The sequence below is a fragment of the Sorex araneus genome, chromosome 8 (assembly GCF_027595985.1).
Source record: "Sorex araneus isolate mSorAra2 chromosome 8, mSorAra2.pri, whole genome shotgun sequence".
Classification (NCBI taxonomy): domain Eukaryota; kingdom Metazoa; phylum Chordata; class Mammalia; order Eulipotyphla; family Soricidae; genus Sorex; species Sorex araneus.
Window position 1 is genome coordinate 65699003 of NC_073309.1, and position 14748 is coordinate 65713750.

General features: G+C 38.7%; 1 protein-coding gene across 1 annotated transcript in view; it reads right to left on the reverse strand.

The window, feature by feature from the left end:
• The window catches only part of PLPPR4 (phospholipid phosphatase related 4), a 51313-nt gene that overhangs the window by 11279 nt on the left and 25286 nt on the right, over window positions 1-14748 (reverse strand). Inside the window, exon 2 of the mRNA XM_004614647.2 lies at window positions 10031-10216. Within this exon, the coding sequence (XP_004614704.1) occupies window positions 10031-10216 (186 nt within the window). The remainder of the gene's footprint in view (window positions 1-10030; window positions 10217-14748) is intronic.

Consider the following 14748-nt stretch of genomic DNA (forward strand, 5'->3'; position numbering starts at 1 on the left):
TTCACAAATGTGAAGGTATTTCTATTGTTAAAACATTTTAATCTGTGAGCAAATATCCTGAGCATTTGAAGGAACAGAGAGCTGTAAGCAACCAGGGCAACACAAAGACTACACTTGCTGTTTTGTACTCTTCCATATTGGTGAAGAGTGTGACAGCATCCTGGTGTTTTAGTGTGGTTCAGGCACATGATCCCTTGCTCAATCACACCCATTTAACACCTAATTGAGTAATCACATGTTTACTGATTGACTCCAATTTTTAGTCTAGTCCTCTTATCCTTAAAACCAGAAAAACAATGCTTTGAGGCAGAAAATGTTCCAATGTTAAAATCAGGAGCATTTAGTAGATTATTTTAATAAATGGACTTGGAATTGAACAGAAGGATCAGTTTATAAAAGGAATGCATGAGGGTAGAAAAGTTTTAATCCAAAACAACTGTTTCCCCCAAACATAAATGGTATTTATATGCTCCTTTATTTAAATAAAAGATTCTGCATTCACCAATATATTCCACAGGGTCCAATAACGCAGTCAACACACACCTGTAATTATTGAGTTTTTTTTATATTTAGTTACTGAAATTGAGGCGCTAAAGGGCTTTTACTTACTTGCTCTAGTTTTAGGGCCACCCTTGACTGTGTTTTGGGCATACTCCTTGCTCTCTGTTCAGAATCACTCCTAGTGAACTCAGGGACCATATGAGGTGCTGGGGATTGAACCAAGTTCTGCCTGGTAAGGCAAGTTGCCCTACCCATCTATACTATCTCTCTGCCCCTGAGGATCTAAGTTTTAAATTTCATTTCCTTATATGACTTCTAATAGCCTCATTCACCCTCTTAGAGAACCTGACAAGCTACCAACAGTCTATTGCCCCATGGGAGAGCCTTGCAAGCTCCCCATGGCGTATTCATATCCCAAATACAGCAAAAGATATATACATAACTCTTGGAGAGCCTGGCAAGCTACCGAGAGTATCCCTCCTGCATGGCAGAGCCTGGCAAGCTACCCGTGGCATATTCGATACGCCAAAAACAGTAATGATAGGTCTCATTTCCTTGACCCTGAAAGAGCCTCCAATCATTGGGAAAGATGAGTAAGGAGAGGCTGCTAAAATCTCAGGGCTGAAAGTAATAGAGACGTTACTGGTGCCCGCTTGAGTAAATCGACCAACGGGATGACAGTGATATAGTGATATTTAACTATTTAAATTTTAAATTAATATGTATTTTAAATGAAATAGTCATACATGGCTAGTACTCTCCTACTGGAGACTACAGAATATAGAAGAATATAAAAGTAAACAGGGTAGCATTTTCTGCATATGATATATTTAGAAAATGTGTATATATTGAACAGAACTCCATACTCTAGTATCAGAAGAATTCTTTTTTTCTTTTTGGGTCACACACGGCAATGCACAGGGGTTACTCCTGGCTCTGCACTCAGGAATCACTCCTGGTGTTGCTCAGGGGACCATATGGGATGCTGGGATTCGAACCTGGGTTGGCAAACGTCCTACTCTTTGTGCTATCGCTCCAGCCCCCAGAAGAATTATTTTAAGACAAAGAAGAGTACATTTGCTGTGGTATTCCAGAACATAAGACATAAGTGAGAGAATTCAACATATTTTGGCATCATTTTCTTCAAGAAAATTTCATGTAACTCCTTTCTGTGCCCTGAACTGAATCATGTCCCCTTCTGTATCCCTCAGCAACTCACCCTTTTTTCTAGCGTAAGTTTTAGATGACACCAACTTTTGTTTGATTATCTCTCACTAGATTGGAATCTTCTGAAGGTAGAGCCATTTCTTATCTCTTATCTGCACTGGCAAGCGTAGTTGAGCACTGCAGAATTTGCATTGGCTAACTTCACTACGACATTTTCCTGGGCTAACGTTTTTAAGCATTTGGGCTTAGATATATTCTGAATAAGTTTCCTATTTCTTATTCAGTTACTCTGAATAAGAAAAGCAAAAACTTAAATTGAGTATTTATATAAAAGATATTCAAATATTTTGGGGCATAAGAGATTTTATAGTGAGTAGGGCATTTGCGTTGCATGTGGCTGACCAGGGTTTGATCCCTAGCACCACATATGGTCCTCAATTTCCACCAGGAGTGACCCCTAAACAGAGTCAGGATTAAGCTCTGAGCACAACCAAGTATGGCCCAAAACCAAAATAAATTCACATATTTGGGCTTATAATGTCTAAGATATTACTGTGAAATCAGAATTTGAATCTCTGTGTAGAGTGAAATATGGAGCTACATAAGATTCAGTTACGTGACAGCAGATCACTTTAATATAACCTTAATCCAAGTTTAGGGCATGAAAGCAGATTTCTGAGAGAAACTTCCAAGTTTCCAGGTCTTGTTTGATATCTACTTTATAAAATATTGAAACCGGTTTGTTTCTGTCAGTGTGTAGGGGGCTCCTCCAGACAATCCATACTCGGAGTGCTGAGGAGATACTCAGCATTGGCCAGGATATACTTGGCCAATGCAGCATCTGGCTTGAGTACTGGGACGCCGAAGATGTGACTGAGCTGCTAGGGACCACCAGGACCATACCTGGAAGTCCTTAGTGTAAAGCTTGCAGGCTAGACCCAGTGGCACTGGCACTAGGCATTGCTGGGGTCTGAGCTTTGGTCCTGGTCTCTGACTTCTGAGCTATTTCCTGGCCCCCAAATGGTAGATTTTGAGAAAAAAATGGACATTATTTTAATGAACCTCTGCTTTGAGTCTTCGTCTGACTTATGCCTTTCTTGATGGTGTACGTGTTACTTTAAATAGTCTTTTTTAATATTGGGGAAAGTTTTGGGTCACAAAGGCAGTGCTGAGATATTACCCGCTGGTTCTGTGATCAGGAGTCACTCCTGTGTGTTCTGAGGATTATATGTGGTGCTGTTCTATCTCTCCAGGTATAAAAAAAAATCTTAATTTTACACAAATATATATACTTATATATATTTATATAAAAGTATATATATATATATATATATACTTTTGCTTTTCGGGTCACACCCAGCGTATACACAGGGGTTACTCCTGTCTCGACACTCAGGAATTACTCCTGGCAGTGCTGGGCGACCTTATGGGATGCTGAGAATCGAACCTGGGTCGGCCGCATGCAAGGCAAACGCCCTACCTGCTGTGCTATCACTCCAGCCCCCAACACAAATATTTTTAATGGAACTCTACCTATGGTCATACATGCATAAAAGTAAAGCAACACACCTGATATGCTCCATTTAGATCAAAAAAAGAAAAATAGCAAGATGAATTTTTGAAATTATTATACATTACTTAATTATATTATGAAAATATAATGCTACACTATTACTTTAGGTTAGATATGGAAACAATTGGTTTTATATTCTGCACAAATAAATGCTACCTGATCTACCACACATACAGAATAAAATAATGGTTATGACAAATTCATCATTTCAAAAAAAATTGACCACTTGTTCCTGAAATATTGTAGTATGACTAAAATAGAATGGTTTTATACTCACAGCTTTCATCTTATTTCTGTGGGAGATTTTGTTGCTCTTTCCAATTACATTTATTATTCTTGTCCATGAATGATAAGTCATAGGAAGTTACTAGTCTGATGCTACTAGGGAAATGTAGCTATTCTACAGCACAACAGTCATCATCTCAAATGACCTTTAGATTTCAGGAGTTTTTCTTAGTTGTTAAATATGCTCAAAACATATTAACAGAGAGCTTTCCCAGCGTTTACTTCATTGTGTGACATGAACAGAGATTTCCTGTTAATATTTTGACAGCATCCAACTTTCTGTTTCTAAGAAGCACATCAATTCTTCTCATGCCTCTCTTCATTTAACCTTGATCAATAAGTCAGTGTATGGATATTTGAAACTGTTCTATTAGGTTTAAAATAGAATTCTCCTCCACTGAAAGGGAGTCATTCTCTAATATATTTTCAATATTCATATTTCTTTCCTTGATCTAAATTGCCTATTGCTGTGATGTATATTTGTTTCAGAGTTCAGATCTCCATATAGAATCGTGTTGTTACTGTCATTTGTAAACAGGAAACTATTTAAGAGATGTATATTTTACAAGGACTGAAGCAATAGCACAGCGAGTAGGGCGTTTACCTTGCATGTGACCAACCCAGGTTCGATTCCTCCATCCCTGTCCCTCTGGGAGAGCCCAGCAAGCTACTGAGAATATCCCGCCCGCATGGCAGAGCCTGGCAAGCTCCCCATGGCATATTCGATATGCCAAAAACAGTAACAAGTCTCACAATGGAGACGTTACTGGTGCCCACTCAAGCAAATCAATGAACAACGGGATAACAGTGCTACAGTGTTACAGTGCATATTTTACAAATATTCATATTATTTCATACATAGAAACAACAACAATTATTTTACATGTCAAATATCATAACAGGTTTTATATTGTTTTTAAGAATTCTGCAGTCACTCTGTTACAGTGGAGATGTAGGCAGGAAAAAATGCTTCTTCTTATAAGGCACTGTCTGTAGAAGAGTCTCCAGAAGGAAAACTCACAATCCAAAATGTCTTATAAGAACAACAGAACAAAAAAATGTAACTTTCACAATAGTATCCTCAGTGTTTTCATTTTCAGTTAATATCTTTTGTAAATCCTAAAACAATGAACTATTCCTTATTGTGACCACATGGTGTTCTAAAACTAAAGTTCTAAAATTGAAAACACTGAGATTTGTGAAGTTGTTCATTTACAGTTGTTTCAGGCAATTACTATTTGCTTGACCTGTTTCTGAGGAACCCAGAAGAGTGCATGATGATTTACTTTGTACTCGATATCATAACACAGAATCTGTGAAGCAAACCCTAAATGATTCATATATAAATGTTTTTATAAAATAAATTGGTCAGCTTTTGTTCTCAAAAATACCATATAAAGACTGTTGGTGGAAGGAGATCTTGTTTTGCTTTCTCTTCTTTCATTCATTCCAGATGAATGAAAACAGGAAGATTTATTTTTTTTTCTCTCATACAAGTGAACTCTAAAACCTATTTCCAAATATAAGTCTTCTAACTTTTTATCCCAGTGTCTGCCCTCCCCCCAACTCCAATTGGAGCAGACTTCGCCACCATGAGATTAAAAAGAATAGGGTTCAGGAGATAGTACCAGTACGACTCGGATGGCCTCCTGAGCAAGGCTGCAGTGGCTTTGGAAGAAAGAGTTCACCCATTCTTCCTCAACAACACTTGGATGACTCCCCAAAGAAAATACAGAAGAAAAGAAAGAGAAGAAACAGAACATTCTTGGGAGTCAGGTATCAGGCTGTTATTTTCATTTTTATAAAAAGTTATAAGAAGCTTAGAGTAATAATGTGATTAGAATACAGTTGGAATTGTGGTTCTAAAACAAGGCAACTACAGACAGTAGCACTGTAGCACTGTCACCCCATTGTTCATTGATTTGCTGGAGCAGGCACCAGTAACCTCTCCACTGTGAAACTTCCTGTTACTGTTTTTGGTATAACGAATACACCACGTGGGCAGGATACTCTCGTTAGCTTGCTGGGATCCCCGAAAGGGACAGAGGAATCGAACCTGGGTCAGCTGCATGCAAGGCAAGGCAAATGCCCTACCCGCTGTGCTATCGTTCCAGTCAGTATAGGAACAATATTGAGGAAAATGTATGTTTGGGTAGAAGACTTAAAAACAAGGAAGAGGAGATTAGATGGTAACTAGGTCTGTGGTGCTAGGTATAGGGTAATATATACATTTGTGATGGTGTGAATCTATCACTCCTAGTACTTACAAATTGTTGTAAACCAATGCTACTTCATTAATAATAATAATAATAATAATAATAACAATGTTTTAAAAAATTTTTAAAATCTTTGAATAGAAGTGTGCCAAGCAGTCTGTTCTTAGTTATCACTTATTTACCTTAAACCTATGAAATGAAGGAAAGAATTGCTGATCTCATAAGTGTCCTGGAGCTTTAAGTGATATGGAGGAAATTAGAAACCCCAGGTTGTGTGTATCTAGTTTATCTTTCGGCATGAAGGAGCAGGGAGGCCCTGTGGAGACAAGGAATTAAGTGAGGTGTTTGTGGTAGGTGTTGCTGGCCAAAGGCTCCCAGGTAAAGTGGGTCGATTGGATTCTAAGGAAGTTTTGTTCTTTCATTTGTCAGTGCTCAAGAAAGCAGCTTTAGATATTGCATATTAAAAATGTATTGTGGGAAATGTGGGAGTTAGAGAAATAGGACAGAGTGATGAGGCCAAGGTCACTGTCCCAGGACATATTAACAGTGTTAGCAAAGGGTATCACTGTCACTGTCACCCTGTTGCTCATTGATTTGCTTAAATGGGCACCAGTAATGTCTCCATTGTGAGACTTCTTGTTACTGTTTTTGGCATATCGAATACGCCACGGGTAGCTTGCCAGGCTCTGCCGTGCGGGTGGGATACTTTCGGTAGCTTGCCGGGCTCTCCAAGATGGATGGAGGAATCGAACCCGGGTCGGCCGCGTGTAAGGCAAATGCCCTGTCACTGTGCTGTCGCTCCAGCCCAACAACAAGGGTACACTTGTCAGAAACAATGCTTGAAAAAGTGCCAATTAGACTGTCAATTAGGGTCTTCTAGCAACTGAGTAAAATGCCCTAAGGAAGAAAAATTTCTGGATATATATATGTATATACATGTTATATATAGATATAACATAAATGATAAAATATCAACACAGTATTTTCAGCAGTAATAAACATTTGTGCATTATTTCATTCATTTTATTTAAACTATAAAAATTATGGGCTGAAGCGATAGCACAGTAGTTCGCCTTTCACAGGGCTGACCCGTGTTCGATTCCTACGGCCCTCTCGGAGAGGCGGGCAAGCTACCGAGAGTATGGAGCCGCATGGCAGAGCCTGGCAAGCTACCCGTGCGTATTGGATATGCCAAAAACAGTAACAATAAGTCTCTCAATGAGAGACATTACTGGTGCTTGTTCGAACAAATCGATGAGCAATGGGATGACAGTGACAGTGATAAAAATTATAAATTGGGACATTATACTCAAATTAGGAGTACTATTTTTGGTAAAATCTATTGAAGAATTTATTCTTTCTTTTCTTGTCAAGTAGCTGTATGATATAGGTTTTGTAATTTCTTTGGATAAATGACAGAAAAATGCCACTATTCTAAGTAATATTGCTTTAAAAGTGTTACTTTGCGTTCTTTTCAGTTTTTAGTATGGCATTAAGTTACCATCACCCTGGAGTTACCATAGTTCAAATGACTCACTAATTAAAAAAAATAGTTTTTGTCTTTGGGGCTACATCCAGTTGTGCTCAGGGCTTACTTCTGCCTCTGTGCTCAGGGATCATTCCTGGTGGGGCTCAGAGGATTGAAAATGAGTTGGCCACGTGCAAGGCAAGGACCTGCCATACTAGGCCCCTACTGAACTAGTCCCTTCCCTGTGACTCATTAATGTTTAAAGTATCTGGAGAATTTTAAAGTCTGATAAAATTCTACAAAAATTAACATATACATTTATTTTTCAAAAGTGTTAACTAGTACCACTGTCATCCCATTGCTCATTGACTTGCTGAAGCAGGCACCAGTACCATCACCATTGTGAGACTTGTTACTGTTTTTGGCATAACAAATACGCCATGGGTAGCTTGCCAGGCTTTGCCGTGCAGGTGGGATATTATTGGTAGCTTGCCGGGCTCTCCAAGATGGACAGAGGAATCGAACCCGGGTCGACTGTGTGCAAAGCAAATGCCCTACCCGCTGAGCTATCACTCTAGTCCTTTATATAATTTATAGCATAAATAATGTTAAGAATATTTGATATATGGGAAGTTTAAAAAAATACAAATCCATAGCCATGTATATATATGAAGTTTAGAAGGTATCTTCAGAGTCTTTTCTAAAATACCTAATATTTCAAATGAGAATAGGCCAATTCATTAAGTAATCTTGTAAAAACTCTATTCAAAACACCTTTGTATTTGATACATTTTCTGACATTCATGAGTATTGAAAGGCTCCTATTGAAAAATTTCTATTGAACTCTGAAATAAATATTATTATACCTATATAATGTTTTTGGTTCTTCAAGTAGGATTCTGGGTTTAGATATTGTGGAAGGGCTCAACCAGCCTTATCTATTAATTAGTCTTAGTTTGATGTTCAAAATGTATAATTTAACAAACTAAAAGCACTATATTTTTAATTAGATTCCAGAAAATTTTCGTTACAGATTTTACACTGCAAATGGTTGTCTTAATCTCAGATTGTCTTTTGTGTATGTTCCAGGAATGTGAGTTGCACCTTCTTTACATTATAATTATTAGTGCTTAGTTATCATAATACATATCATAATATAAAATGCTGACCTAATAAAAATGAAGTCGACAGGAAACAGAGAGATATTACAGAAAATACAGTACAACCTTGAATGCAGTCAGTCTGGGTCAAACCCTGGCACTCATATAATGCCCTAAGACCAAAACCAGGAGTAGAGTGATTCCTAACTGCAGAACTAGGAGTGAGCTGGATGTGGTCCACAAACAAACAAAAGAAACAAATGAAACCTATACTTGATGCCACAGTGCCCATTGTATATAGCCCCCGGTTTTTCAGATATTGGATCAAACAAGAAGATTCATTAATTAGGAAATGTATCAGAAATGTCTTATTAGTTATTTAAAGAGAAATTTAATAGTTATAAACTTTTCTTTTTCATAATTATTTGCAAAGCCAAGCAAAAGGGATGTATGCTTTTGGCTATTATATCATTTTAACTTTTAGTTTTTTTTTTTCTTTTTGGGTCATGCCTGGCGATGCACAGGTGTTACTCCTGGCTCTGTACTCAAGAATTACCCCTGTCAGTGCTCAGGGGACCGTATGGGATGCTGGGAATCAACCAGGGTCAGCCATGTGCAAGGCAAACACCCTACCCGTTGTGCTATCACTCCAGCCCCAGTTTTAACTTTTAAAAAATGTTAAAATTCATTTTTTAGTAAAATTACAGTGAGACGTACAGTTGCAAAGTTGAGCATTATTTTGTTTCAGTCATGAAATGTTCCAACACCCATCCCTTTACCAGTATACATTTCCACCTCCAGTGGCCCCAGTTTCCTTCCCCTGCCACCTCTAAGGTGGGTACTTTCTCTCTCTCTCTCTCTCTCTCTCTCTCTCTCTCTCTCTCTCTCTCTCTCTCTCTTATGGTTTGCAACACAGATACTGAGAGGTTATCAGGTATAACTTACTTTTAACACTCAGTCCTATCCAAATTATGATCATTTCCATCTTTTTTTTCCTTTTTTAAAAAATTTTATTGAATCACCGTGAGGTAGTTACAAGCTTTCATGTTTGGGTTACAGTCTCACAATGATCCAACACCCATTCCTCCACCAGTACACATTCCCCACCACCAATATCCTGGGTATACCCCCCCCTTTCCCACCCTCCTCCTGCCTCCATGGCAGACAATATTCCCCATACTCTCTCTCTACTTTTGGGCATCATGGCTTGCAACACAGACACTGAGAGGTCATCATGTTTGGTCCATTATCTACTTTCGGCATGCATCTCCCATCCTGACTGATTCCTCCAGCCATCATTTTCTTAGTGATCCCTTTCTCTATTTCATCTGCCTTCTCCCCTCCGCTCATGAAACAGTCTTCCAGCTATGGGGCAATCCTCCCGGCACTATCATTTCCATCTATTATTGTCGTACTGGTTTCTCCTCTATCCTAACTGCCCTTTGCCCCCCAGCCACTCTTGTGGTAAGCTAACAACCATTGACCAGACATCCTGGTGAATTATATATATATAATTTTATATATATGTATATATATAAAACTTAACTTTTAATGCCAATGATTTTCAACTATTTAGTTTTCCCCCATGTTGCTACCAGAATATCACAGGATTTTCTAGGCCAAGACTTCACATTTTGTGGGTTTTTTCATATTATTTACACAAATATGGTCATTCTTGGTTTGGAGGGACTGGTAAACACAATTTATGGACAATTCTTACCGTAATTGCGGGTCCAGCGAAAGCCAAGCTGAGCAACATAAGAAAGGGAATTGCCTCCTGGGTAGGTTCGATGTACGGCATGCTGAGACTCCGGTCATAGCAGCTAAATCCGGAATGCACCGGTTTGAAGACATCCGTGAGTTCAAGGAAATACAGACTGACCACCGATGATGCCAAAATAGGCAACTGAGAATAAAGGATACAGATGCTCAGTTTATTATATGCACGGAATCAGTTACAAATGAGGATTTTTCCCCCCTTCTCTCATTACACCTTTTGTTTCAGAGTTGCAATCATTCATAGATACTATTGCTTCTGCCTTTAAAATACATTTGCAGTTTGCTCACTGTTTGCAGACTATGATGAGCTCATGTGTCCTTCACCTTTGCTCTTGGGTTAATTCCTAACTGATGTTCTGCTTTCACCTCTCCCACACTCCATCCATTTTCTCATCCATTTTCCACTGGGCACTTTAGCACTGTCATCCCGTTGTTTATTCATTTGCTCGAGCGGGCACCAGTAACGTCTCCATTGTGAGACTTGTTGTTACTGTTTTTGGTATATCACTGGGCACTTGAAAATATTTTAGATCAATTCACTAGCATACGGCAGTCCTGGTTGCCATTCTGCTTGAATAAAATTCAAATACCACACCAAGGAATTTCAGGGCTTTGCAGAATCTGGCTCTTATTTCAGCTTCTTACATCTTTTCATATAACATTCACACCACAGCCCAGACCCTGACCACCACAATTCTATTGGTATTAACTCTATTTTATTGATATATAATTGACACATAAAATTGGTTTTATTTGTACACTATAATGATTATCTAATTGCACATATTATTAAACAACCAACCCTTAGCTTAGTTTTCATCGGTTCCCACATAGCTACAATTTTCTTGCATTACAAAATTGAAAATCTACTTTCTTAGCAACTTTTAAATATATATTTTGGATTAATTATTATTTATAGTTAACATGCTCTATATTATTTTTCCATGATTTATTTAACTTATACTTGAAAATCTGTACCTTCTGATTCCCTGCATCCATTTTGCCCACCCTCACACTCTTTCACCTCAATCACTCACCAATCTTTTTTCTGTATTTGTGTCTATTGTTGGTTTATTATGGTGTTGTTTTACATTCCCCACCTAAGCAAAATTAATTTGACATTGTCTTCCTGTTTTGCATGTAGATATTTCTCCCTCAAATTGTTCAAAGTATAGGGGTTGGAGCAATAGCACAGCGGGTAGGGCTTTTGCCGACCTGGGCTCGACTCCCAGCATCCCATAGGGTCCCCTGAGCACTGCCAGGGGTAATTCCTGAGTGCAAAGACAGGAGTGACCCCTGTGCATCGCTGGTGTGACCCAAAGAGCCAAAAAAAATATTCAAAGTACATCAAACTCTCCAGGGCTTCAGTGCGCTGAGTGTATGCTTTCCATGCGGAGGCAAGGGTTTGATTCCCAAACTTGCATGGTTTCCCTGAGCATCACCACGAGCATTTCGTAAATGAATGCTGAGAGTAGCCCCTTAATGCTAGCTGAGCCTGGCTCTCAAACCATAAACCAGTCAATCATACAAAAATAAACCCTTACATTTCTCTTTATTTGATCATTCCACAAATCTGATCATTTTCCCTCACCACTTCTTCCTTCAGGAACTCAATAATAGCAACTATCAGCCATAACCAACGAATCAATACTTCATAGTGCAAAACTGAAAATCTCTCATTATATCCAATTTGGTATTTTTGTTTCAATTTGGCATATATTTCATGTAATATTTTATGTCAAATTTTACTTTATATATTTTAATTAAAGTTGTTTGCTTCTCTTTCTATTACAATGTAAGACATGTTGCTATTATTAACTTTTTTTTGCAGGTGATTATGTTTAGTTTCCTCTAGTCAGTGGCAATGGTTGATTTGAACCCAGAAATTGCAGTTCACAAGTCATAATTAGTGTTCCACTATTTCTTTCCAAAATGGTAATAGAGTTTTAGGAAAATAAAATACAACCACACTAATTTATAGGATTAACGATTGGCAAAACCACTAGGTTCTATTTAGAAATTTTTAATCAAACTATATATCACTTAGCATGAATAAATTTGATCTTAAAATATGGTGCTCATAAATTCACAAAATGTTTTTCCTCAATAATTTTAATGTAAAATATTTCAAGTTTAAATTTGATTTGATGATCCCCTTCTTTCCTCTTTGATTTCTTTAGTTTGTATTTTAGGTCTTTGATTGTTTGTATTTTGTAAATGGTACCTTTGCATCATCCAAATATTATATGACTATCTTATTTGTGGGGGCAGGTGACTGCCTAACTCTTCCTGGGATACTTGTCTCAGCTGACACTTTGGTGGAAATTTTCAAGAACAATCAGGACCATGTCCGGAAGTGGTGGCTTGGAATTTGCGACCTCAAGCTCCAGGACTTTAAGTTATCTCCTTGACGCTTGGGTGATTAATTTCTAAATGCTTGAGCCTCTGAGAAGTGAGTTTGATGATGTCTGCAGAAAGATAAAACATTACCAACATATGCAACCTAAAACTTACATAAATTTTTCCTGTACTGCTCACCCCTGAATTTGGAGGTGATACATTAGAATGAAGTATTACATTCCATTAGAATTAAAAATCCTAATTTTTAGGTACATTAGTGTTGGATATTAACCATTAGTGCTTTAGGCTTCACTGGTGAATTGCCCTTTTTCTTCCTCCCAGAGAAGCGTGATGTACCCTAGTTAGCATCCTTAATTTAGTTAGTTTATTTTTAACCTTTCCTTTGTGTTGGATATTAACCCTAAGAGTTTTCGGCTTCATCAGTGAATCGCCCCCTTTCCTCCTCTCAGAGAAGCTTATCACACTCTTGTTAGCATCCCTAATTTAGTTAAGTCTATCTTTAACCTTCCTTTGTATTTTACCTCTCATTGTCTCAGTTCCCCAAGTCAGTCTTGATTGCTTATAAGCCAAAACTTTCTGGTAATTCTGGACTTTGTATTTGTAGAGATTTGTATTTGAAGTGCTGTGTATTTGTACCTGCTTTTCTCTTTCCCTATAGCCTTTTTATATTTCACTATAGATCAATATTCTTTGGTTAAACACAGAAAGACCATTAATTCTATGCTCCTAATATTTGGGGGTTGACTGACTCTGAAATATATCTACCCCTGCCTGGGCATAATTACTTGGTCGTAATTACTTGACTCAGGCTTCAGTTGCTATAGTTTTTAACACGCCAAAAGGGAGGTCCCATGGCAGTGGGTCTGGAATGGACTTGGGGCAAGTGGCAAAGCTACCCCGGTATTGAAGTGGGAGGTATAAATGCATGGTCTTGATGTAAGCTATTATGATTTAAGAAACAGGAACCCCATGGCGAAGGACAAGCTGGCCTGGTCTGAGGGCTTAGTCTGGGATTTACGGTAAAAATCTTGCTTGCTCTCAGAGCCCAGAGAACTAAGTGTTGGGATTTTTGCCTCTTACTGTGTTTATCCAAACAACTGCAGGTATTGATAACTTATAACAATGAGAGGGAAAGATAAAAGCAATGTAGATGCCCCTGGGAAATAGAGTGTCTCCTTGCTTTAATCTCCCAAAGGAGAATTTCCTATGCTTTATTTATGTAAATGATCCATGTAAACGTCCAGATGTTTTAGCTATGTAAATGACCAGTCACACCTATGTCCTTACCTCAACCCACCTTCAGATGTTCTGTGAATATGGTAGCAGCTCTGCACTAAATGGGCCATTTCCACAATCAGGCTATGAGGGGGGCCCCTTCCCCCGATGCCCCCCCCCCCTGTGTCTCATTCTCTCTGCTGGGGAGGCCTGGAGAGCATGGGAGGTGGATCAGGGCCACTGAATGTAGCAGCACGCACCATAGTCATCTCAGCACCTGCACTTTATTTTGTGAACTCACACATTAGAATTAAATATTAGTAAGTCTTCCCTGTAGTATTCACCACTGAATTTGGGGGGAATACATTAGAATTTGTTCAACCACTAATGTAGATGGGCTGGAGCAATAGCACAGTGGTAGGGTGTTTGCCTTGCACGTGGCCGACCCAAGTTCGATTCCTCCGGCCCTCTCGGAGAGCCTGGCAAGCTACCAAGAGTATCTCGCCCTCACGGCAGAGCCTGGCAAGCTCTATATACCTGGTGTATTCTATATGCCAAAGACAGTAACAACCAGTCTCACAATGGAGATGTTACTGATGTCCGCTCAAGCAAATCGGTGAGCAATGGGATGACAGTGACAATGACTAATGTAGATATGAACATGGAATGAAATAATTTTATTCCCACTGTGTTAGAATCTTTCTCTGTGTGTGAATGTGTGTGTGTGTGTGTGTGTGTGTGTGTGTGTGTGTGTGTGTGTGTGGTGCAGGACACTACACTCAGAATTTTAGATAGTGGAGAAAATACAATGGGTTGTATAGTTTTCTCGTTTTTTTTTTTTTTTTTTTTTTTTTTTTTGCTGTTGTTGTTGTTTCACTTTTGTCCACACCTGTCTGTGCTCAGTGTTTACTTCAGGGCTTACTCCTGTCTCTGGGATCAGGGATCACTCCTTATGGTTCTCAGGGAGCCATATGAGGTGCTGGCATCAAACCTGGGTCTCCCACTTCCAAGGCAAGATCCTTAATCTCTGTACTTGTTGTACTTAATCTCTGCTCTTGTTGTTTTCAAAGCACCTAGAAAGAT